General features: G+C 36.7%; 1 protein-coding gene across 5 annotated transcripts in view; it reads right to left on the bottom strand.

The window, feature by feature from the left end:
• Positions 1–26,647, bottom strand: part of CD47 (CD47 molecule) — a 47,402-nt gene that overhangs the window by 5,497 nt on the left and 15,258 nt on the right. Inside the window, exons 3-10 of one of the 5 annotated variants that reach the window (XR_008523196.2) lie at positions 21,821–21,910; positions 11,506–11,613; positions 10,214–10,306; positions 9,101–9,193; positions 8,241–8,333; positions 6,285–6,331; positions 2,740–2,771; positions 1,382–1,406 (exon numbers count right to left, since the gene is read on the bottom strand). Coding sequence is in view for 4 of the 5 variants with exons in the window: in NM_001131356.1 (NP_001124828.1) it covers positions 426–458; positions 1,382–1,406; positions 2,740–2,771; positions 8,241–8,333; positions 9,101–9,193; positions 10,214–10,306; positions 11,506–11,613; positions 21,821–21,910 (567 nt within the window). In the remaining variant the exon portion in view is untranslated. 5 annotated transcript variants of the gene reach the window in all.

Below are 26,647 nucleotides of genomic sequence, written 5' to 3'. Positions count from 1 at the left end.
TGGAAAAGCAGAGATGTTAAGTCCCCATGGGTTAAATGCAACTAAATCACCAACACAAGCATAAAAGAAACTCTGTCAAAATGATAAAGATTTGTGACAGATTATTTATGTGCCTTATAAAAGGCAATTTAAAGTTACAGTCACCAGACACGGAATCTGAAAAACGTTTTACAAAAAGTGGTAATTTCTCTTTGCTGGGAGCCATATGACTGGAGTCTGATTCGTGACACCCTACAGTTTTTACAGTAGTAGTTTTGCAATTTTTAGAAAAGTAGATTTAAGTTGTATACATCAAGAAATGTGAACCTTTATCATCTGACAGTGTCCCTTTTACTAAAAAAGAGCCACATTTTCAAGAAGCTTTTTTGTTTTCCAATGTCCATGTTTTAACTGACCTATAATTATTAAGTGCATTTTATACTTACCATCATTCATCATTCCTTTTGATTCTTTGAATGCTAGGATTAGTAACAAGCCAAGCAGGCAGTTAGTGAGGTTCCACAATTGGAAATCATTTCTAAATAAACAAATATGCAATGATATGCTAACTAGTCTACAACTCTACAGCCAAATTAATTGTAAAGCTATCATTTTATTATGTAGCCTTTCTGTGGATCATACCCACAGCATTCACAAAGGAAACAGACTTAGTTGGGAAATCAGATCTAGGTTTACAAAGAAAGAAAATGAGACGTTTTGGTCTCACTCTGTGGCAACAGCCTGTATCTTTCCAAAATGTGTACATCAGAAATTGGAAGTAATTGGGATCCTTCTCTACTAGGGGGTGCCATGCTTCGTCTCAACCAGTACCAAAAGGCAACGATCCCCTTGCCCAAATATCACTTGGTTAAGGTAAGCAGCTACTTAGACACAGAATAGTGCATTTTTCCCAGTGGTGAGAATATTATAAAAGTAATATTCATAATTCTTTTTTTTTTTTTTTGAGACGGAGTCTCGCTCTGTCACCAGGCTGGAGTGCAGTGGCATGATCTCAACTCACTGCAACCTCTGCCTTCCGGGTTCAAGCAATCCTCCTATCTCAGCCTCCCGAGTAGCTGGGACTGCAGGTACACACCACCACGCCCAGCTAATTTTTGTATTTTCAGTAGAGACAGGGTTTCAACATGGCCAGGATGGTCTCGATCTCTTGACCTCGTGATCCACCCGCCTCGGCCTCCCAAGATGCTGGGATTGCAGGTGTGAGCCACCGCGCCCAGCCCATAATTCTTGATGAATAATCAAGAGTGGAGATGCCAAGGAAAGAGAAAACGAGGAAAATAACCTAGATTCTTCCTAAGGCATAGACGGGGCATTCTAACTGTTTTGCGGGCCAGTTCAAATTATGATCTGGTAAGGGATTAAGAGTGAAATAACCACATACCATTAAGGGGTTCCTCTACAGCTTTCTGAAAAATATTTAAAATATATTTAAATAAAAATATAATTTATATCATGTCATTTTATAGTAACACTTATATATGCTAATATTTAAATTATGTAGTAAGCAGTAAATACTACAGTAAAAAAAAAAAAAAAAAAAACAACGAAATAAGGCTGTAAATGTTAAAGCAAAGCTTGCCAAGTCTGGTTAATAGTTTAATAATAACTGCATTATTCTCTTAATATTATTTTTCTAAACAGAATTTCCCACTTCACCACTCTCAGCTCAAGAAATTCTAACTTCAAAAAATATGAAAGTGCAAGCATAAATAGCAACAACAGAATAAATAATACAGTGAAGAGGTGGAAGCAAAACAGAATCATCTTTAAGTATAGCAAATTGAACTCAGTAACCAGGAAAGAAAATATGTTAGGATTTACAGGTCCAGTTAAGTTGCTGGCCTCTTGTGACCAACATAGCTATGGCACCAATCTTTCTAGAATATACCCCTGTGGTAGACACACATACCCGCCCCACCTGCCCTTTAGGCACACTGAGGCTTGTCAGACTTAGAAGCATATGTGACCTCTACCTCCGGCCACAGACAGAAGACTCTCTTTGGCATTCCAGATACATCTATCAGCACTCCGTTATAGGAAGCTAAGTACAATATAATCCTTTCCAGAGCTTATCTCCACAAAATAGCTCTTGGGCCTGTCACTGTGATAAGTCTATGTTTATAAATATGCCTTTCTCTTCATTTGTGCCCTCCTAAAATTACTCCTTTCTTGGAATTTTCTCAGATGGCTTAATAAGGTATCTAAGGTACAATGAAACCTTAAGCACAGTTTTAAGGGAAAAAATGTTTATAAAACATTTGTATGGGAGAGGATCAAATCATAACTCCAAATAGATGTTTTCAGCAATATTTACATTTATTTTACAGATTATAATTTTTAATGATGTCAACTTAGTATAGATTTCTCCTCATTTTTAAGCCTGAAATTGTCATTCTGTGTATGCACATCCAATGAATCCAACAGGTGAGGTGATATATTGGAATCAGCTTCCTTCTGATTGCAGAGATAATATAGCCATTATTCCTACTTTCCAGTTCTGGGTGCGAGAAGTCAGTACAATCTTAAGAAATCATATATTCCATCCCATTGATACTAAAATGACCAAACACAGGTTTTAAAATAGAACTGGACCCATTCATGCAAAGGTCATGCAATGACTTCAACGTTCTCTTAATCTGACGTGAGACTAAACAGATAGCAAAATATCTCAATTACCAATTTCCTCAGTCTAATCCCTCAAATGATCATTCACAATTCATTTAATAAACTTTAACTTACCCTAGGAGGTTGTATAGTCTTCTGATTGGAAGCTGATATAAATAACAAATAAGAATATAAATTTAATAAATGAAATAAACTAAGGCATTTGGTAATGTTTAATTTTAAGATAAAATGTTCAGGGCTAAAACTAAAGGTGCCAGAGATGTTAATGAAAGAGTTCCAGCTCTGACAGTCTATTCAAACAAGCTGAATATTCTTGATTATATACATTGATTTGAAAAATGAAGCAAATAACCCACCTACATCAAATAGTAAACACATTCTCTCATTTGTTCATGCCATCTTTCCCCCAAATCAGCCACTTGTTACACTGGCTGGTGGGAAAATGCTGTCACCAACATACCCCACCATGGGTGCTCCATCTTCCCTCCTCTATCTACCCAGAATGTAGACAGAATGTGCCAGAATTTGTCCCCACTACTCCATCTCCCTTAGCTCACTGCTCCTGTGTCTTACAGCTCTTTCTCCACACCACTCCCTGGGTCTTTCCAGTTTCAAAGCTCCAAAGAGCTAACAAACTAAAGAAAATATGCAGATAGCTCTGAGTATTCCTCTATCTATTTCTTCTTAGCTTTTTGAGTTGCCTTTTTCACTGCTTCCAAATGGATTCATTAATGAAGCTGAAGGAATACAGGACATGAGCAAAGTGACGAAAGGGAAAAGAATACCCTAGTTGGGTAGGGAAGAAGAGATAGCTTCCTTATTAAAAAACAAATGAGAAGGCCGGCCATGGTGGCTCACGCCTGTAATCCCAGCACTTTGGGAGGCCAAGGCAAATAGATTGCTTGAGTTCAGGCATTCAAGACCAGCATGGGCAACATGATGAAACCCCGTCTCTACCAAAAATACAAAAATTAGCTGGCGTGGTGGTGCATGCCTGTAGTCCCAGCTACGTGGGAGGCTGAGGTGGGAGGATCTCCCTCGGCCTAGGAGGCAGAGGCTGCAGTGAGCTGGGGTCATGCCACTGCACTCCAGCCTGGGTGACAGAGCGAGACTCCATCTCAAAAAATAAAAAAACCCAAAAAACCAAATAAATACAGAGTAAGAATCCTACAGATGGAAAAGCATTGAACAGAAACATGCCATGAACCACTCAGCAGGAGGGGGATCCTACTGAACAGAGAGGCCCATTCCACTGGGACCTGGGCTGGATGACAGCACTGGATTTTCTCATCAGCAGATGGAGGCACGCCTCCAGGACTGCTCTGTGCTCCTTAACTATTTATTTACCACCACTGCACACTCGCACTCTGTCAAGCTTCTGAAGCTGGCAGGGAAAAGGGTGGGTCCTGACCCAAGGAAAGCCAATCTGTGAGCCAGCCAAAAGCTGATGAGTCTTTCTCAAACAGGAAAAATGGCAACAGACTGGACTGACAAGTTTCTCCCTGCCACTGGACTCTAAGAAGAAACAGAAAAAAACCCAGAAAGTTGGTGATGGGAAGGGAAAGTGAAAAAGAAACAGAGACAGGACGAGCTCAAAGCTGTAGGTAAGAAAAGCTGTCTGTGAGAAGGCATGAATAGGATAAAAAACAGGGGCATAAAGAAGAGAGTGAGCTAGCTGGCTAATAGGCAAAGAATCAAAGACAGAGGAACTCAGGAACTATAACTGACAGGGGCATCACCTTACTCTTGCTGCTGAGAGGGCAACACGATGCTTCAGTTCTTTGATATGGAACGGATCCTTCCAATTCCTAGACTACATACTGTCCCACCCCTGTGAGGCCCAGTTATGTATCTGAGCTTATAGGAGTCCAGTTTCTGTTAGTGCCATGGGCGGCTTTAAATAGGCCTCCCTTACTGTGGAGGAACCTGGGGGAGTGATTTGGTCCTTGTATCCAAACAAGAAGCCAACCTCTTTTTAAAGTAGAACAGGGTAAAATGGGTTGGGATGCACTACATTTAGCAGCCTCCCCAATAAACCAAGCACAAATACAAAGCTTTAATTGGGAACATCAAGATAGTTACATGTATATACAACTGACTTCAATGAAACCATGCCTTATATCTATGTTCTACAAAGAAAAAGAGAACTAAGCAGCTATCTAAATTTCTGATGGTAATATGAAAGGTCAGAGATAAGGCTTTAAAGTTACATTTTTGAGCTCATAAATTTATTTATCAGAATAAACACTGCCAGGTGTAGTGGCACATGCCGGTAGTCCCAGCTACTTGGGAGGCTGAGGTGGGAGCATTGCTTGAGCCCAGGAGCTCGAGGCCAGCCTGGTCAACATAATGAGACCCTGTCTCTAAAAACAAAACAAAACAAAATAGAATATTGCTAACTGCCAAATAACTCCTTTTCTTCCCTAATAATGTATAAAGAATAGTTTCTAGTTCTAAATCTCAGATCCAAGGGATGTCACATTTGGCTGGCCCATTCTGAAAAAAGAGATTTATGAAGAATGGTACTTCAAAGGGACATCAGTCAGTTGTGATCCCTCTAAATATTATAAAACCAGTGTACAAGTTAATGTCACCTGAGTTAATTCTCTCCAATATGGATATAACCCATGTGACAAAAGAATTATTACGATTTCTGCTGCTACCATGAGCCTAAGACATTGACAGCCATATATATATATTTTTTAACCACAAGCCTTAAGCATTCCATATGAGCTTACTTGCAATGCTTCTTGATTTGTTCTTCTCTCCCTGAAACATCTGACTCCATGCCATAAATATATTTCCAGGGTTTAAATTTTTCAGAAACATTTTTTCTACTGATACCAAATTTACCTCTCCTTAAATTGAACAAGAAAATATCTGAATTTATATCTATACCTAGATATAAATTCTACGTATATATTCTGCATCTGCATCATTCTAAAATATCTGGGATGTTGTGGTAAATATGGGTCTTACTGCTACCAGATTGATTTGTATCAAAACACTATATGCCCTTATATTGAACTAACTGGTAATGGCTTTAAAAATGAGAAAGTACTGAGCCTTATAATTATATAAATGTTGTCTACAAACAACAAGCCCAACTTTAGTGAGTTTGGTTAGTTTCTTGTAATCTTTTCTATGCTTTCACATTAAGTTACTGTGCCCAGTCCTTTTTCTCATCTTATAAACTTAAAATGCTTCCAATAAAAGAAAAAAAATACAACACAGTTTAAAAAGTTAAAAAATAGAAAGTGAAAGTCACTTTCACAGAAAGTTGTAGAAAGTGAAAGGCCTACTCTTTAAAATAGCAAATTAAGGCTACAAATTTAAAGTTGGAAATAATAAAAATTATAAAAGTTAAAAATCTCATAGCGACATTAACTTCTTGAAGAGAAAGCCTGGATTTTTAACTATCTGAGGATTTTATTGCATTTAAATCAAAACACAATCATTAGGCTTTTCTAAAACAGAACACGTACAATGAGTAAAAATTATTTTGGAGACACTTAAAATTTTAACTTCCTACTATAAACGCTCAAATTTGCAACCTTAATGTTACACAGATTCAGATTTACACAGTCAGATTATATAAGCAAACCATATTAATGTTCCTCCTAGTCTACCACGTTATCTAAAGAGCAACTTTCCTGTACCTTGTCTCTTCTTGCCTTTCAACTGACCGTAGGTGTCCCTCTGAACCCTGGCATCAGACAAGTTGATTTAAAAAGTTAATTTAGGATACTATCAATAAAATTAGGACACTATCAATAAAATTGCACTAAATTTTAAACATATAGCATAAATTTTAGCATATAGTATACTTATATGCTAACCTATGACAAAGAAAAAATAATTTGGGGTACTTCTCAAGATTTAAGTCATTTTAATTTTAATGTCAGAAGAGTGACAGGTACAGTACAGTGGTTTCACAGGCTTGAAGGAATGTAAGTGATGGAGAAGGCAGGAGAGTGAGGTTAAGGAGGTGGCAGACAGACAATGCTTAGTTCCACTTGAGGCATTGTCCCCAGACCTGCTGGCAACTGTACTGAAGATCATTCTATGCTAGATATGGAAGGCATGGGGTGGCATGGGAGTAAAAGGGAGGACAACCCAGATAGTGAGGAAAAAATAAGAGCGTGCTGCCCATCAGCCAAAGGTATCTAATACTAGTTCACCAGAGTTGTATGGATACTGCAAATCACACACTATTCTCAGGCATTTGCGGGGAGCAACAAAACCAGGAGTGTCATCTTCCAGAACCAGATATATGGTGATTGGAAGATGTAACAAAAATAGAATATGCACCAACATTCAAGATGTTCACTGTAGCTACCACATGAATTCCATTCTGCTTTAGATATCTCCATTGTATTTTATGGCATTATGTGGTATAAAATCAGAAAATTTCATTGAGCAACAACTAAGACTTATGAACTCATATGCTAAGGATAGGTAGATTTTGGTTAAGTATTTTAATTATTTATCTAATAAGCATTAATTAAAGAAAGACAGAATATATGACAGAATTGAATTCAATTAACAATCATCAAGAACCAAAGTTCGAAAATAAAGGTAAAAGTTTTTTGAAACTATTATGTGAGTCGTATGAGAAATTATTTGACTATAACAATTCAAGTTTTGTATTAAGTTTTAGAAACACATACAGCAAAGTTTACCTAAAGCAAAGCAGAAACACTATTTTTTTACTCCATTAATTTATAACTTTTGATTATTTTGATAGGTGGTTAAGAGTATGTTTTATTTCATAAAAAATATAGATTTTTTTTAAAAATGGAAACTAATACAAATTACATTATTGGGAACATCTTGCACTTAGGTAAGATAACATTAGTTTCAGGCACAATTGAAAATATCTCTCTGTGTACATATCTCAATAAAAAATAAAAATTTATGCAGAAATGTTACTTGAAAATTGGCAGATTAAATATACAAGTTAGAAACAATGAAGTAAATTCCATACTTATTAATAATTGATTTTAAAAGGAGTAAAAGCCTAAATTTTGAAACTCAGTGTTTTCATTATATTAGTTTTAACTAGAACTGTTCTAAAGTCATGCATTAGAGGTCACTGCTCTTTAAATGAATAAAATTGATAGATTGTGAATTTTAATTCCTGTTTAGGGGTGTCTATGTCTGCAAGAAAAAGAGCAAGTGGCAAACAAACAGGTCTGTGCAGGAGAGCTCTATCACAGAAACACTGGAACCATTAAAAATCCTATTCTGTTACTTAAAATGGATCCTCAAAGATCTCTCCCCTTTTACTTAGTATAAAAAGATACACATTCTAATAGATAAAGCCATTTTCTTTTAAACTACTTTGAAAACCAAATTTTCATTAATCCTATACGTCTTCTACCCTCTTTAATTACCCTCAAATCATTCCAACTGTATTTTCTGACTTTTGTTCCTAAACTGGAAGAACCAACTAAAAATCCTGTATGTCTTCTACCCTCTTTAATTATCTTCAAATCATTCCAATTGTATTTTCTCATTTTTGGTCCTAAACTGGAAGAACAAACTAAAAAGCATTTTCTAAGTGAAATATCTGAAATTATTGGCATAGGTTAATGAAAATAAGATTGACTTACCCACAAATTTCATATAAACTAGTCCAAGTAATTGTGCTAGAGCTAAGATACTCAAACCTGAAATCAGAAGAGGGCCATGCATTGGTATACACGCTGTAAAAACAAATAAAATTCTGTATTAGAAAAGCATATGAAATAACTTATTAAAAGACAGTAATAATCCCAAGTTTTAAGAGAGTTATTCTAATGATCAAAAAACAAAAATTATCCATATATGTTTACTAACTTAACTGGCAAAATGACTCAAAATTATTATAAGCACAAAGCCCTCCTTTGCATAACACATACCTTATCATATCAAGAAATGGGAACTGGTGTTTCAAGTCTAAGGCTCCAACCAATTTGAGCCCAGTTATTTTAAAATCTCTTCCACAAATACAGGCATATCAGTTTGGGTGCTAGAACAATCAGCTACCAAGCCATATATACAGCTAATATCTTTGTAGCAAGGAGGAAAGCACTATTACCACTGGGGTAAATTGGAAGTTTAAAAAGAAATGCTCAGAATGCTAAATGCTGTCAAGTATATGAATAAACAAAAACTCTTATTTATTGGTGGTGATAATACAAAATGGTACAGCTATTTTGATACAGAGTTTGGCAGTTTATTACAACATACTCTTTACAGTCCCGTAATTGCACTCCTTGGTATTTGCCCAAATGGAATAGAAAACTTATGTCCACATAAAAATATGTATGTGAATGTACTTTCCACTCAATTTTGCCATAAACCAAAAACTGCACTAAAAAAAAAAAAATCAAGTCTATATATTTTTAAAAAGAGAGAAAGAAAAAGAAAAAGGAAGAAGAGCTCTGTCCAAGAGTAACCCAAATTAGGTCTACAGAAAGATGACTCTTACCCGCAATACAGAGACTCAGTCCAACCACAGCGAGGATATAGGCTATCACCTGAATAACCAATATGGCGATGACGAAGGAGTTTAATCCAATCGCTGGAGGAAGGAAAGGGACGTAACAGAAGCATGTCGAGAGTATTGAAAAAGCAATCACTTCCACTTGCATTTGGTATAATCAGGGATCTCCTAAGACCAAAGACTGACTCTGGAGTTCATTGTTTGACGGTAGATGTTAACTCAGTGATCTAACCCTTCCACACAAGTAGTCAGCTCCAAATTCACACATTCAGCAGCCTTTAATTTTCACAGTCAGCTAAGTGGGACTGGAAGTTTTTACCCTAAATCTTAGAACAATGCTGCTTTTACCACACTTGTGCATTTTACAATATGAACGGCTATTACGAATGGCTTCCCCACATGCACACAGAATTGCTCTTGCTGAGGGAACCATTATGCAAATATGTGACTGTAAACATCATGCTCTCTATCTCTAGATCTGTCATTTTATAACAAATACCTTTCCAATGTACAACGAGCCAGAGATAGGCTCTAAGACCAAGTGTTAAATGTGACTCTTTAATAATAATAACTAAATATGGTAGTGATCTACTTTCAAAATGCAGTGAAAATGATACTGATTATAGTTTGGATATCCATACCATCTTTTAAAACTACAGTATTAAGGTTTGCTAATAATTAAAACAAATATGTTTCTACTATTTGTGATTCATAATTCCATTTTATAGAACCAGTCTTCTTAATGCAGAAGCAGAAGCTTAGCAAAAGAAGAGAAAGACTGTGTTTAACATCCACTTGTAACTTCAAAAAACTGAAATTAGAATATGAAAATAATCATTAAGAAATTATATGGCATAATTTAAAATTATGCTGATTGGCATCAAATACATATGAAAATCACTTTTTACAAAACAGCTAACCTAGAATAACCTTAAAATTAATATGAATGGGAAAATGTCACTAAGAATAGCATGAAAAATCTTTTAATAAACCTACTCTTATTGAGTTGTAAAAAAATTATATGAGTATTTTCACCAAAACTGCTGTTTTGTAAATGAAAAAGGTAGGCAAAGTCATACTATAACAACAAAAACTCACCTGTACTAAACACATAGTAGTGAAGTAATATTAATATCCCTGTAGAAGTCACAATTAAACCAAGGCCAGTAGCATTCTTTAATGAATATTCACCTGTCAATAAATAAAAACATTTAAAATATTTTGCTACATACTTTTTAAATGTACTAATCTAAATTCTGCGCTTGACATCTGTGAAAATTTAAAAAATATACGTTTCCCTGAAAACCTCACACAAAATTACTATTTTTTGATTAAGACCAAACTTAAGACACCTAAATCTCAACATTTAAGTTTCAACATGCTGAAACCTTGAATTGGCTCTGCCTCCTTCTTAACTAGCTTACAGAATTCCAGATGAGAAACCGTGTATTCATCTTTTACTGTTCCCTTCATCTGCTGTATTCAGTATGTCCCAAAGTCAAATCAATTGTTCTTTCAAGTTGTCTTCTGAATTCACCTCCTTCTTCCCGCTGTCTTCACTAACTTCAGATATCAATAGAGCTGCCAAGCCCATGTTCCTAAATACTACACCTGTACTGCATTCTTCTCCAGAAACAATGGTGTGCTATAGTTATTAGGTTGAGTCCCAGCCTTCCTTTGCTTTTCTTTACATGTGCTACATATCCTCATTTCCCACTCACATTCCCATCCTCCAAATGCAACTGCCAATTTCCACAGACTTGGTTCCCACATTCATTCCACTTTCATGTCTTGGCCAATGAAGTTTGCCTCTGTAGTGAGTTGAATGATGGCCCTAAAGTTATTTCTACCTCCTAATCCCTAAAACCTGTGAATATTACCTAATACAGCAAAAGAGTGAATACTGCATTATATGACAAAAGATATGATGAAGTTAAGGATCTGAAAGGAGGAGCTTACCCTGGATTATATGAGTGGGCTCTAATTCCAATGACAAATGTGCTCATAAGAGAGAGGCTCAGGGAGATTTAACAAAAACACAGAGGCAAAGACACAGAGGAAGGAGGAGGCAATGTGACCAGAGAGGCAGAGGATGGAGTTATGCTGCCGCAAACTAAGGAATGATAAACACTGTCATTCTTCAGCAAATTCCAGGAGCTATAAGAGGCAAGAAATGGATTCTTCCATAGAGCCTTGAGAGGGAGTGTGGCCCTGATGACATCCAGATTTCAGACTTATGGCCTCCAGCGTGGAGAGGGAACTGCTATTGTTTAAGCCACCCAGTTTGTGGTCATCTGTTCCAACAGCCCTAGGAAACTAATGCAGCCCTCCTCACCCTGAAACACACTCATCTACCTCCTGCGTTCCTGCCTAGGAACTGCACATCTTACCTGGGACGAAAAGAATGGCTCCAACAATGACAATGACAGTGATCATTAGTCCAGCAACAAGTAAAGCAATTGTTTTCTCATCCATACCACCGGATCTATATTTAAGTGCTTAAAAAAGAAAAACAAAGAATTATATGAACTCAATCACAAGTGAACCCATTTTAATAACTTACAAGGTACAGAGACAAACTGACAGAAGTACTATAATGTATTAACTTCTGAGGAACAACTCCTTAATATCATCAAGTCACCTCACATCTCTTTCATAAGCAAATGGATAATGTCACGGCAGTATAAATATGGATGGTGAATTATAGGTGACACCTTATTTTCCCACACTAACAAATGAGGTTCTATACATCAGTCTTTCTCGGTTGATGTATTACTAATAAATTGAGTTAGATAAGTTTTTGGTGGGGGGGGACACTGCTCTGCATAATATAGAATGTTTAGGAGCATCCTTGGCCTCTACATACTAGATGCTAGTAACTAGATGCCAGTTATGTTAATCAAACTGTTTTCGGACATTGTCAATGCCCCCTGATGAGCAAAATCACTCCAACTGACAACACAACACTGATGTACATAATACTAATGGGAAATAATGGGTTAACTAACAATATTGAGAAAAAGAGAATTTTGTTCTACCTTATATAAAATTAGTAAACCATCTGGAAATCTAGTTATTTTGTTTTGAAAAAAATGACAGAATAAAACTGGGCAAATTACATCCTTGTGAAATCCTGATGAAGAAAAAAAGCTTAAATTGTTCAATTAAAATATTTTAATAAAAATAAACTGCAAAGACTCAACGGGATTCATCATACATCTTATTGTTTCTGCTGCTAGCTCCACTGTCAAGTATCTCATACCTTCCCTGAAAGAAGAATGGAATGGATCAATCTGCAGATATTAGTTCTTTTACTATATATGAATATTTTAAATTTTGGTTAATATTGAAGTTGATTTTTTCACCAAGGAAGTTGTTTAAGGCAACCTAAAAGCAAACTGAGTAGCAGAAAGAAACAGTGTGTGATTGAAATGCTGTTGTGTGTCATCCACATAGAGATATTCTCCATAACAGTAATCAATGGGTGACTGTCAGGAAGGGGAAAATATTTTAAATGTTATATTTAGCATTTAGTTTTTTTTCTTCTACAGTGACAAACATTAAATAAAGTAAAAGCAATAAATAAGCCCCTAAATGATTGTGATAAAAATCTATGTTTAAGGTATACGACAGGTACCTAAATATTTTTGGAATTTCTATCTACCCATATCTTATAACTTCAATGTTAGTCTCTTTATAGGGAGATAAGTCCTAAGCAATAAATAGCCAATTTATTAATGTGGATTTCAGTTACTCAACTGAGTAACTGAAATCCACATTAATCAGAGAAGAGAAACCCATATTAATCAGAAAACATCCTATGGCAAGTTCCCCAAGTTTTTATTTGATTCATTATTTCCGCCCAGCCCTGGACTTATGTGCCTAATACTCAGTCATAGCCTTGCCTTCTTATAAGGCACAGAGTTTTCATAACTTCCCTATTTTCTAGGCTTAAATGCTGGCTAGAATGAAACTGAGTATATAAGTCACAAAAGGCACATACACAGAAAAAGGAACTTTCTCTAGACATATGTCACATTTTCCATTTTAATCCCATATATATTGTTATCTAAATAGAGCTTGAAAGTTCTGCAAAGGGTTATAAAGTAGAAGCTGTTTCAAATGCACCTCACAATCAATCAAACATTCATAAGAAACTCTTCCCGGTTTAAGTCAATGCATAAAAAAGCTACTAAGATCAAGCAACAAGAATTTGCCTTAGAGTACAGTATAATTTCATGGAAAAAGGTTGACTTATGTTCTTCTTCTATATTTTGTCTTTTCTTTTTCTTTCTTTTTTTTTTTTTTTGAGACAGAGTCTCTCGCTCCGTTACCCAGGCTGGAGTGCAGTGGCACAATCTCGGCTCACCGCAACCTCTGCCTCCCAGGTTCAAGTGATTCTCCTGCCTCAGCCTCCCGAGTAGCTGGGACTACAGGCATGCGCCACCAGGCCTGGCTAATTTTTGATTCTTTTTTTTTTAGTAGAGATGGGGTTTCACCATGTTGGCCAGGCTGATCTCAAGCTCCTGACCTCACAATCCACCTGCCACGGCCTCCCAAAGTGCTAGGATTACAGGTGTGAGCCACCATGCCTGGTGACTTACATCCTTCTTAACAAAAATAAGAGTTTGAATCTCATATAAAATTTATCCTCTTTAGGCTTAGAAGAGCTGTTATAGGAGAAAACAGTGCAAACAATAGCAACAAAAATAAAACATCACAAAATACTACCATAGACAGGGTTCCACCATAAAATGGTCTGTCTCTCTTTGAGTATAAGTACACTATATATTGAAAGTAGTTTTGGTTCCTATTGATTAGTTCAACTACTACTTATTTTCCAGGCCACCTTCAACTTTTCCTTAAATTAAGTAGCCATTTCCAACAAATACACATGTTGAGGATCCCAAGTGTGAAAAAATCTGAAATCCAAAACACTTCTGGTCCCAGGCATTTTGGATAACGGACACTCCACCTGTCTCTGTGGGGTCTACCAATGAAAGAGTATCTCCAGGTTTTCTTCAATGAATCTTCAGAAAGAGTTTCTTTTGGCTCATTTTCTTTGCTCACATGGCCACGTTTCAGCAGGTACCACAGCTAATGTGGGGTAGGTATCTTGTTGCTAGCCCAGTCGTCAAATTTCTCAGTATAGCGAAAGGGCAAGGAATTTGATATAATAGATGCCATAGAACCCAATAACCTCAAGGATCTCTTATTGATCTTTTCTTGTCCTTCAGTAAGTGGATTTATCCTTATTTACTGAATGTATCAAAATATTAAATGCAGCCAAAAAAAATAAATTCAAGTAATTCTCCACTTAGCATTAAGATAAAAATAACTCAATGTGTTCTTAACAGCAGGCTCTTATCAAATTTTCTAGTATGACTTTCAGACGGCTTGGCAAGGCAATCTAAGTAATTTTTAAAATCTGCGTGCTCTTAAGGATTACCCTCAGCTACAACTACTGAAATCAATACACAAAATAAAGTACATGAGAAATAATAGTAATTACATGCTTAACAAAAAATGTATAACCTTAGTGCTCAGCGTGACACAGGGATACCAAGTATCAGGGGAGACAGTATAACATTTTTGTGAACAAATTAGGTATTCTAAAATTTTCTTTTATATGTTCTATAAAATAATTAGTAACCAAAAGCAGGCTACTTCTCAGAAATCTGTTGGGTTGGTTCATTCATTTGTTCTATAAATATTTACTGTGTACCTACAATGTATCAGCCCCTTTTGCTAGTCTAAATCAAGGAACAAGTAGATTACTTTATTTGACAATAATTGATTGAGCACTATCAATCTACATGACAATCACTATTCTAAATGCTGACAGTGAACACAAAAAGCAAACACAAGGCCTGCCTCAAGGCCCTTACATTCTAATGGGTGAGCGTGTGTGTTTGAGGGGAGGGGGTGTGAGTGATGAGTATGTTACTCCCAAAACTTCTTTCCCAGTTAAAGAGATGGTGAAGGCCTACTCTAAGAAAATTCCTTTATGCATTTAATCATTCAAATTCATGCAGATGAAGCAATGACATGACCCTCTAGCCACCTGAAAAAACAGCTAATGTTATGAATGGACAAGAAGGTTTTCTGATTTTGTGACCAATAGACAGCACATACAAGATAAAATGCAGGTGTGACTGATGAAATCTAATGAAATTACCAAGTCAACTTGGGGATAAAATCAAGTCTATCATGTTAAGTTTCCATGACACCCCAAAGACTGGATTTGACATACCCATATAGGCTCACACAGACTGCAGTCCATCCAACAAAACCCAAAACCCAAGAATTTAATGCCTGCCCAAAGACATTACATTTGGAGTGATTGGTAAGTAAGTAGAGAGACAGGAAGGCTTACCAGGCTGATGCGTATCAGACTAAGAATAAATCACAAAGAAAGATGGGTTTGATTTCATTATTACAGTGCTGTTTTCAGATAACTCTAGGAAAGTAATTTTAGAATATTTTTGGTATCTGTTGAGCTGTAAATGAATATTGTTTTCAGTGTAGAATAAAGCACATCTGACACCTTTACACATAAAATTACAATTTCATTTTTTAAATTGTTTAAATTTAAATTACTATTTTTCAAGTATCTAATACACTTATTTAACACACACATGCATTCACAAATGAAAGCTTCTGAAACTGGTACTGGAAAAAAATGAACATTAATACAAATTATAAATTACTTGACAGAAGGTAAGTTAAATCATTTTATAATAAACTCCATACACTATCCAACTTGCTCTGATGAAACAATTTTGTCACAATGAATACTGACTAGACATCAGTCTATAGGACAGAGATAAAAGAGCCCAGGCTTTGTGCATCAAGAACTTTGAACATAAAAGATAAAAGAAGGGGATGTCCAACAGACCAAACTTCCTTTTTTTCATTATCAACTTTCCCTGCCTTGTGGATTTCACAATTTTAGAGTATAGGAGAAGGTTGTGATGTCTGGATTTGGAAAGGGTCAAGGGATTTCTACAAAAGAGTAAAATGCTGAGCTACAGATTTGTTCAATTCCTCCTACAATAAAATCAGCACATAATCACATTATTTAATAACAGAATGTGATCATTATATGGACAGGATCAAGGGAAAGCACTGGGAGTTCAAGATTATTGAATAGAATTCACAGTAAGGGGCCACGCACGGTGGCTCATGCCTGTAATCCCAGCACTTTGGGAGGTCGAGACAGACGGATCACGAGGTCAGGAGTTCGAGACCAGCCTGGCCAATATGGTGAAACCCCGTCACTACTAAAAATACAAAAATTACCCAGGCGTGGTGGTGCATGCCAGTAGCCTGTAACTACTCGGGAGGCTGAGACAGAAGAATCGCTTGAACCTGGGAGGCGGAGGTTGCAGTGAGCCGAGATCACGCCACTGCACTCCAGCCTGGGCGACAGAGAGAGACTCCGTCTCAAAAAAAAAAAAGAATTCATAGTAAACTTAATAACAAAGTCTTATTATCAGGGGCCATCAACCAGGTCACAGAATGATTCTTTGTGATAATATTTGTTGTATATTTTACTTTCTTGGATGGAAATTTCCTAGTCCAAGATAGGATATGTCTTCACTTTTTCAGAATAATTTTTCTAATTTATGAAGAAATTTCCTGTTCCATTACTTATTTTAAATATGCTTTCATGGCTGAATTACTTTCATTATTAAGCTGTCCTCAAGTCAAAACTCAAGGACTTGGTAGGATCTCAAGGTAGTGTAATGAGAACTTTTTTCCTTGAATTTTCTAACAATGATTTCTACAAGAACATCTACTCAAAGACATCTGAGCTGTAACCAAAATCTATGTGGAGTAATTTTGAGCAGGGAGGGGAAAGTTGAAAAAAAAATTAAAGATGCCTAGAATACAGTTTTAAATTTGGAATCAATTACAGCAGTCCTCACTTTGCACTATACTGATATGAATTCCAGTTACCATGGTTTAATCAAATAAATCCCTCACAAACAGTCCAAATTTCAATTACCACAGTATATTAACTGAGTAACTGCATAAAGTGCAACTTCACTGCTATTTCTTCAGTTCAAAAATAACTATGTAAATAGCAGATGCCCCATCATGATCAGTGATCAATCATGTCACTTCTTTTGAAGACTGTTGGTGACTAGTCACTGTACATCTGATATTTAGGTTATGCACAGACAGCAAAGTATGGAGTTTTGTTACCTCCTTGTTTCCCAGTGATAAACCCATGTGACATTTTATAATGGATAAATCAAAAGAGGAAACTAGGCAAGAAAGATGAAAGAGTAAAGAAATAAAAACTGACAAATGCTAGGAGTGAAATTTGAATAGACCATAAATGGAGTAAGAGAAGAAATAGCTGATTGTGGGAATGTTGACATTACTGCAATGCAAGAAACTCTAGAGATGAAGCCAGAAGAACTCAGCGAAGGTGGACTTACTGATATAAATGAGGAAAGTGAGGAGGATGTAACAAAAAGAATAAAGATGTCCCAGAGGAAGTGACTGGCAATAAAATAAACTTTAAACATTCAAAAAAACATTAAAGGAATTCTTTCATGACATCGAGAGTGCAAAGAATAAAACGGTAGAAACTGATCCAAACTTAGAAAGGTGTATGACAATTCACCAAGCCATAGAGAAGATGCTTGCTCTGTATCCAAAGTTATGCAAGAAGAACACACAAGTGTTGTTCAAACTACTCTTGATAACACACTTTCATTCTCGATGTTTCTAATGATTTAATTTACCACATACTAAATACTAGCTTTACTATTTTTCATTTCCCAATGCCATTGTTATTGATAATAACAGAGTTTTTAAGGTTTTAACAAAAAAAAATTTAAAGGTCATGGAACAATATAATAATAGTTTTTCCCATTCATCATGAAGATTGTTTTGCAGAGTTTCAGCTTACATGGTCATGTTTATGGTCTTGCAGCTTTGTGCGAAGCCAGTATTGCCTGTATAAGACAAAGTTACAAAGGCAAAGAAAGAACAGATAGGCCTATCTCAAAGAATTTCAAAATGTTAGCCAGTTCTTTACATACAGTTGGACCTTAATCCTGCAGAAACTGGAGGACTAGGTGGACAGCACTTAAAATGATATCAGAGTGAGAAAGAAGAATCCTGAAAATCAGCCAGGAACGTAATTGTCAGTAGAGTGGCAAACTGTGAGTTAGTGTAGTTTTCAGAACACAAACAAAGCGTCTGAAATGCAATACTATCAGTTAAGCCTTGGTGTTTGATTCTAGCAATCTCTGAGCTGTTTGCTAAGCATAGAGATTCTGCTTAAAAGTTCCTAAGTTAAAGCTAAGCTAAAGGTGAAGGTATTTAGGAACATTTCCCCGTAAGAGTCCTTTACCTTTGAAACATGGTCCAGGGCTCACCAAGTCCTGGCTGGGCTCTGGGAGTTTAAGAGTCTTCTCGGGCTTCTTCCTCAGTAGGACCAATGGCATCCTGAGACATCTTTCAAGATACAGCTCTGGTATAAAGAAACTCTTTCTCCTCAGAGTGAGCAAATGAGGGCATAACCTGCTGTCTTTACTGAAAGTTTAGCCTGGTAAAGGTCCAGATTTGTCTTGGACCACAAAGACTCACATGCAGAGCTGGAAAAACCACTGAGAGAAATCCCCTGTAGCCAAGTACAGACCATAAATGATAATCAGGAAAAGTTAAGCAGAACTAGAAATCTATAAAATAAAAGTCATGGGTCTGAGTTATTATGAATGCTTTAGAAGATTTACCATACTGGATTCTAAAAAATATACATCTCAGCAGGTGGAGAATAGAGGTGCTTTCTATTTCTATTTGGTGGAATGCTCAGGCCATCAACAGAGGCACTAACAGAAAAGTTAGATTTGGATCCATGACTATCTCAAAGATGTGACAAGGCACGGGATGCACATACATTTATGTCTCCCTGGTGGCAGTGACTTAAATGTGGGTACTACAAAGCCAGGGCAATATGCATGTCACACCCACATTTCAGGCATGTAGCTCGGTGCCCAGCAATCGGTAGGCACCCTGTCACTAGGTATTTGCAGAATAAGTAAACAAATTAGGTCAACATTCTGCTCTCCTAATAAGTTTTAGCTACTCAGTATTATGTGCTTAGATATAGGTTCACCCTTCATGGAAATAAAATCCTCAAAATAAATGCAAAACAGGGAGGCAGTACAGTGCAGTGGTAAACAGTACTAGTTCAAATCCCAGTACTACCAGGAAACGGCTGGGTGATTGCGGGCAAATTGCCTAATCTATCTGTGCCTGTTTCTTATCTACAAAATGGGAATAACAACAGTGTCTATGCCCATAGAGTTCCTGGGAGAAATAAATGTCATTTCAGATATAGAGTACTTTGCACAGAAACTGTCATGCAGAGCAAGAGCTCCACAAATGGCTAGCTACTATTATCACCAACACCTTTAAATGTGAGCGCAGGCTGGGTGAATCATGTATAGACATTCCTCTTCCATGCACATACACACACATCTACCTGTTTCAAGATGAGCCAAAACAAAAAATTGCCACCAAAATATTTCTTTAGGTTTATAAGCACGTTCCTTAAAATATGACCAGTACAAAAAATATAAAAAAGAACATTCCACCTTACTAACACAAAAATTACAATTACGATAAGATGCTTTTTCACCCATCAAATTTGCAGAGATTTTAGAGTTATAATATCAGAATTATAACTGAGGTGAAAGACAGGTATTCTCATCTGCAATAGTAGTTGATACAAACGTTTCTGGAAAACATTTTGGCAGTATGTATCTAGAGTCTTAAAATATCTCTGCCATTTCCAGGCTTCATATCTTTAGCAGAGTTATTTTCATAGTATCAAAAAAAATTGGAAACATCCTTAAAATCCATCAAGATGAGAGTTAAGTAAATTATAGTGCATCCACGAAAGTAGAACACAGGCAGCTATAACAAGATTTCTGAAGACACGGGGGAAAATCAGAATGTACAAGCATATAAGCTGTACGAGTCCATTTATGGTTACCTTTTTTTTAAAAAAGATAACAAAAATGAATAGAAAAAGACAGAAAGGGAAATAGGAAATTCACTAGAATACACCAATAGTTTATTTCTAGGTTTGGGGACTACAGATGAGTTTTTTTTTTTTTTTTTCCAATAACTCCCTACTTTGAACGAGGTGTTCTAAAGTGATCTGTATTACTTTTTTAAGTCAGAAAAAATATTGTAAAGCTCATTTTGTAAAAATACAGCCAACAGTGAACAAACTCACTCCTGGTTCATTTCACTAAAAATAATGTCACCAATGATAACGTCTGGATCAGCAAACAAGCCAAACTCAAAAAATCGCACTATGTGAAATAATTTCATGATCTTTAAAAAAGGCTGTTCCCTGCCCAAGTCATATGACTTAGCCCTTAAAGTCTGGCTCTGCCAATATGGTTAAAAGCTTTTCCTAATATCATTGATGCCAGAATAGGTCTTAATGCTACACCAGTCCTTTTCTTGATATAAAAAACTAAGAAATTCTAAGAAAATTTCCAAAAGAAGTCTAGACACTATCTTGAAAGTAAAAGTTATAAAATGTCTTGGCAATTGCCACTGCCACCCCTTTCTTCCCCCTTTTTTCCTTTCAGACAAAAGTTGAGAACATTTCTGAAATCACTAAGCATTTCCAGAATGCCATACATTGAGAAAAGCACTTAAAACATATAATCAATCAGTCATCTCCCTTCCATGTTTATACGTCACCATAGATATAGACAGCTTAAACTGCTGAGTAAAAGTAAAATTCATAAAATATACAACAGGGCAATCCACTGCAATAGTTTACTAGCTTTTGTGTGTTTAAAGGTTGCAGAATAAATTAAATAAGCAGTATTTATTCCTTGCCTATATAAATGTTTACTGGTCTTCAGGGTGCTACAAGGAAAGAAGGAATAAATCTTATATTTAAAAAGCTTAAAAGTTTAGACTGTCACCTCAGAACTTCATTAATTTTGTAAATTTTCCTTACCAAAATATGAAAATATGGTTGATTAAACATTAACCATAATGCATATTACCTATTTGCCTAATAATGACAATTCTATATTGTTGAAGCTAAATCTAATGCAGCATCAAGATCTGCCCTCAGAAGTCTGGTTACGTTACTGTTATAGGAAAGCAAGATCAAAGAACAAAACTCTCTGGTGGCTGCTTCTTTAGAGGCTGCAGAACTGCACGGAGAGGATGACAAAACATGGTTTCGACTGGACTTTTCCAAGGGTGAACACATGTACACAGAGAAAATCAAACTGGGAAAACAAAAAGAGGGGAATCTAAATGCTCCAAAGTATAACATCCTATCTTAAAACTAATGCAGGCTGTCACCAGCTGTTTACCTAATAACATAACGTGTGTGTAGATGTTCTGTGAATATTAAAATGTGACATGAGTTTAAGGTGTTGGTAACTAATAGTCCTACTATTTATTCTTAAGAGATTAAAAAAACACCAAGTGAAAACAACCTTCTTAGGAATTAAAAGTGAACTGCAGCAAAATGTGGGCCACAACATATACTTCAAGGAGACTAGTAGTATTCAAATTACATACTCATATTCATCATAATACACTTTTCCTAGTACAACTTTAAATATTTCACTGATAATGTCTCATAGAAATAACTATATCATCACTGAAACATAAATGAAAAGTAGAAATAATACTTACTTTTAATACCAAACTGTCCCCAGAACAGGAGTATAGCAAAAATTGGGAAAATAACAATGAGAATATTTTCATTTGGAGAAAACCATGAAACTGGGGAAGAAGAAAACAAAAGTCACAATTAGTATTTACTACAACACTTTAAATTCTGCTAATGGTCTATAATACATGCTTTATTATGGAGATGGAAAAAAATTAAAACTGTGGCCTTATTTTTACATGTATTTATTTATATATACACACATATACATAAAACAAATTACACATAATGTACTTATGTAAATTTTATTTATGAATAAAAACTACACTTACTTAAGCATTTCTCACATTTTTCTTATGTTTCACGGGAGGAGGTAGTGCAGTGCAGTGGCTGAGAACAAGGCTCTGTGGCCACACTGCCAGGGTTTGAACTCAACTCTAACTTAACACTCTATGGAACCGTGACCACATGTCAACACCTCTTTGTTCTTCAGTGTCCTCAGCTGTTACACCAGTATAACACAGTAGCTGTATCTTGAAGGACTGTTGTAACTATTAACAAAGTTAATAAAGTACATGCAAAGGTCTTAAAACAAAGCTTAGCACTCACCAAGTACTCAGTTAACTAAAATAAGCATGTATTCATGTGTTGAGTGGCTGGGTGTGTAAAGTCCCAAGAATGTACCTTCAAGGAACAATGAAGTATTCCTGTAAAGACAGACTCAGGGAACCTAAGCGAGGAAGATGCACCACTAGGTACTCTCTTCTCACTGTGGTTAAAATGGAGAGAGATGTGCCCGGTTGGTCTTTTCTCAAACTCACTCTGCAATTATCCACGCATAATTAGGCTTCAGAAGGACTGTTTATATGTAAAGTAAGATGAGTGGCTTTAGGATATTAACAAAGCTGTTATTAAGTGGGTCACATGGTACTTTTATCATAAAAATATATCCACATATCCTATATAAAGGAAATTAAGATATTAAGACTTCAAATAAGATTTGTGAGAACTTTTAAAAATTAAGTTTAATTGCATCTTATAAACCCCTAAGACCATAATTTTAGCTGTGAAATTTCTGCTCTAACAATAAAGCCAAGTAAATGTACTGAAAGTATTCCGGAGTTTGCCTGTACAGAGGGCTGTGTGGTTGGAAGAGTTCTTCTGAACACTGCCCCAAGCAAGCACTGGCATTCCTCTGAAATCAACACTTCTTTCCAATTCCACTCTGCACTATCCCTCGGGTCAGCAGGTGAGGAATTTTCCAGCCTTTCACTCCATAATGATAGCCACATATTTCTTGTGTTAAGCTTATAATGTTATAGTAAGTCCTGGTAAAATGCTTACATCAATCCCCAGAATATAACGTTATAAACTCTGTTTTACAGATATTAGCTTTTCAGAATCTAGCATTTTGCTCTATATGTAGTAGAGACTCCATATGTTTGCTGTTGAAGGTTGCAATGGTCATAACACAGTTTTGAGAGTGAATGGAAGACATTTTCTTTTATGCTTCTTTGGTTGTGGATCTCTACTGAGAGACGTTTTTGGATACTCTGAATCAATACCTTAATTTCCAACTGTATAACTGAATATCTTCTTATACCAAAGAAAAGTCACTTCAGTATAGCCTAAAACCCTACCAGGAAAAAATTTTGGAGATCATGCTTGGATTTTTGTATCTAATCCCCAATGGATTTGGTAAAGCTGTATGGTCTAATAGCCATGCTTAATCGATGTATTTTTCCTTACTTCCTCTGTGCTTTTGTTTTTAATTGTGTACCTCAACTCCTCAAATCCTCACAATTATCATGTGAGAAATTATTAACCTCTCCTTATAGTTGTAGAAACTGAGGAACAGTGAATTCAGGCTCTTCAGTTATCTTAACTGTTCATGTTCCACAATGAATCCTGACATTTTAATCACCCCATCCCCGACTAAACTCCCCCTCTCATTTTCCTCATTTCAGTCGTGGTGACCATTTTCCTCATTTCAGTCGTGGTGACCCCATAAACTTCAGTTGCTTGAGGCTGAAAACCTTGGAGTTATACCTGACTCCTTGATTTCTCCCACATCCCATTCTAGTTAAACAGCAAATCCTGCTGACTCTACCTTCAAAATATAGCCAATATCTGATCTCATAGTCAAGATGAGCTGACAATGAAATGTTCTTTCATTGGTCTCTGCCTCAATACACAAAAAAATTTTAGGATATATTAATAGAATATTAATATATTAATATTAATTTGAATATATTAACAAAAGTAAGAGGTGCATTCGACCCTGGTGTGACCACTCATTTTTCACTTATTCCACAAACACTTATTGAAAGCCCACCATGGGGAGGAACTCCTCTAGGCTCTTGAAGGCCAGCAGTGAACAATGCAGAGGACCTTGAGTGTGCAGAGTGGGAGAAGCTGAGGCAGTAAGGAAAGGCCTCTAGGGAGGGGAACGAAACTAAGCCTAGGATGGGAAGGAGCCTACATTGTGAAGACAGGGAGGAAGAGATGCCAAAGGAACGGCAACTTTGAGAAACCAAAGGATGGCCACTGTGACTGGAATTCAGTGACGAGATCAGATGGGAAGAGTTTGCTAGGGCAAGACCATGTAGAGTCTTAAAAGCTTGTTGGGAGAGTTTGGATTTTATTCTAAGAGCAATGACAAGCGGCTGGAAGGCTTTAAATAGGGAAGAAAAATAACCTGACTTATTTCAAATCTTCTTTGGCAGCCACATGGAGAATGGATTACAGGGAAGCAGGACCTGTCAGAAAGTTACAGCAGCAGTAATTTGGAAGGGAGAAGGGTGTGACCAACAAATGCAGTCCTGAGCTCAGTTTTACTCATCACATTTGAAGATCTAACAGGGAATTGCTCCAAAGGAAGATGACTAGAATGGGGATCCCGAAACCATGAGCAATGGCTAAAAGAACAGAGATTTTCATCACAGAGAGGAATAAACTTGAGAGAAATACTACAGCCCTCCCAGTGAGTGAGAATACTAGCAAGTTTTAGCTTGATTTAAGGAAGAACTGAAATTGCCTCTGGGAAGTAATAATGTCTCATCACGTCAAGCTTTCAGGAAAAAATCTGAATCGCCAGCTACTTGGGGTGTGATAGAAATAATTCGTAAATTAGATGATGAGATAGACTAGATGACCACTTGATGACTCCCAGATTCTACGTGAAACAAGAAATATGAGACATTTCAATGACAGAAAGAGAGGAAAATCACAGAACAAAAAATACCATCTAAGTGATTCTTTTTTTTTTTTGAGATGGAGTCTCGCTCTGTTGCCCAGGCTGGAGTGCAGTGGTGTGGTCTCAGCTCACTGCAACCTCCACCTCCCAGGTTCAAGCAATTCTCCTGTCTTAGCCTCCCAAGTAGCTGGGATTATAGGCAGGCGCCACCATGCCCAGCTAATTTTTGTAATTTTGGTAGAGACAGGGTTTTATCATGTTGGCCAGGCTGGTCTCAAACTCCTGACCTCAGGTGATCCACCTGCCTCAGCCTCCCAAAGTGCTGGTATTACAGGCGTGGGCTGCCACACCTGGCCTGTCTAAGTGATTCTTAACCAGAACTTATCGGTTTGTCACTCTCCCTTCTAAATATTGTGCCAGGATTTTAAATTGTTCCCTGCTGTGTGTGTGTGTGGGGGGGGGGGCGGGTAAGGAGGGCACTCAATGGAGAAGGGCATCCAGGATTCTCTCAGTTTGAAATCACTGCGGCACATTTCTGCTAGATTTGAACTACAGTCACTGATGAACGTGTTCCTCCTCTCTCTAATTTGTTACAGTGGGAAAAGTTTGAAGATCATGGAATTAGATATTTAAGAACCAATTGAGATGCTGGGGGGAAAAAAACAACATTTTACATAAAGCCACTTATATGCCTATTAAGCTATTGATTTGTTATGGTAGTATTGTCAGATGATGTTAACTCTTGTTCCTCAAGGGGAGAGTGAGACATGGTACTTCCTTCAGCTCTGAATTTCTATGCCACTAAGAACATAAATTAAGCTTAAAATGGACTAAGAACAATGTCAGATATTTTTCCATCACAAGATCAATAAAGACAAGCCAAGGACATTCACATCCTTATCCTACCGAAGCTATGGCTGACAACTGTGTCTATCACTCTCCTCCAATTCCTGGACAGGCAGAATGGGCTTCCACAGAAATGAACTTCTTGCTAGTGGAAAGGCAAAGAAGTGATATTACAAGGGTGTAGTCTATGAATGAGTGTTTAATTTTTGCTTCCAAGCTTAAGTGTTATTAAAACCCAGGACCTCATTTGTCTTATCGCTGTACAAAAATGAGACAACCTAAAAAAGTGAAGACACCATTCCTATCAACAAAATGTCTCCTTCAAACCCCCACAAACACAGGGAATACCAGGTTACACACACACCATAGTAACATTTACAATACTAAAATGCAAACCAAATTTTTACTTGATGTTTCAGGATTGTGATGGCTTTTTTGATGTGTCGACTTGCTAGGCTACAGTCCCATTATTTATTTAATCAAACCCAGAATTCTAAGGTGGTCCCAAGACCCCTGCCCTAGCCATGCATCTTTTATAATTCCCTCCCTTTGTGTGTGGGAGACTGGGACTGTGAATGTATCAGATTTCATTTCCATGATTTTATCACCCAGCAAAAGGGAGTTTGCTGATGTAATTAAGATCCCAAATCAGCTGACTTTAAGAAAGAGAGATTATTTTTGAGGGAGAGAGAGCTGACCTAATCAAGTGGTCTCTTAAAAGAGTCTGGGTTCTTCCTGGCAAAATAAACTCAATATGTGAGAGGGATTCAACAAGAGGAAGATTCTCCTTCGCTGGCTTTAAATATGC

This window comes from Pongo abelii, chromosome 2 (genome assembly GCF_028885655.2).
Source record: "Pongo abelii isolate AG06213 chromosome 2, NHGRI_mPonAbe1-v2.0_pri, whole genome shotgun sequence".
Taxonomy (NCBI): Eukaryota; Metazoa; Chordata; class Mammalia; order Primates; family Hominidae; genus Pongo; species Pongo abelii.
This window is presented reverse-complemented; position numbering and strand designations above follow the sequence as displayed.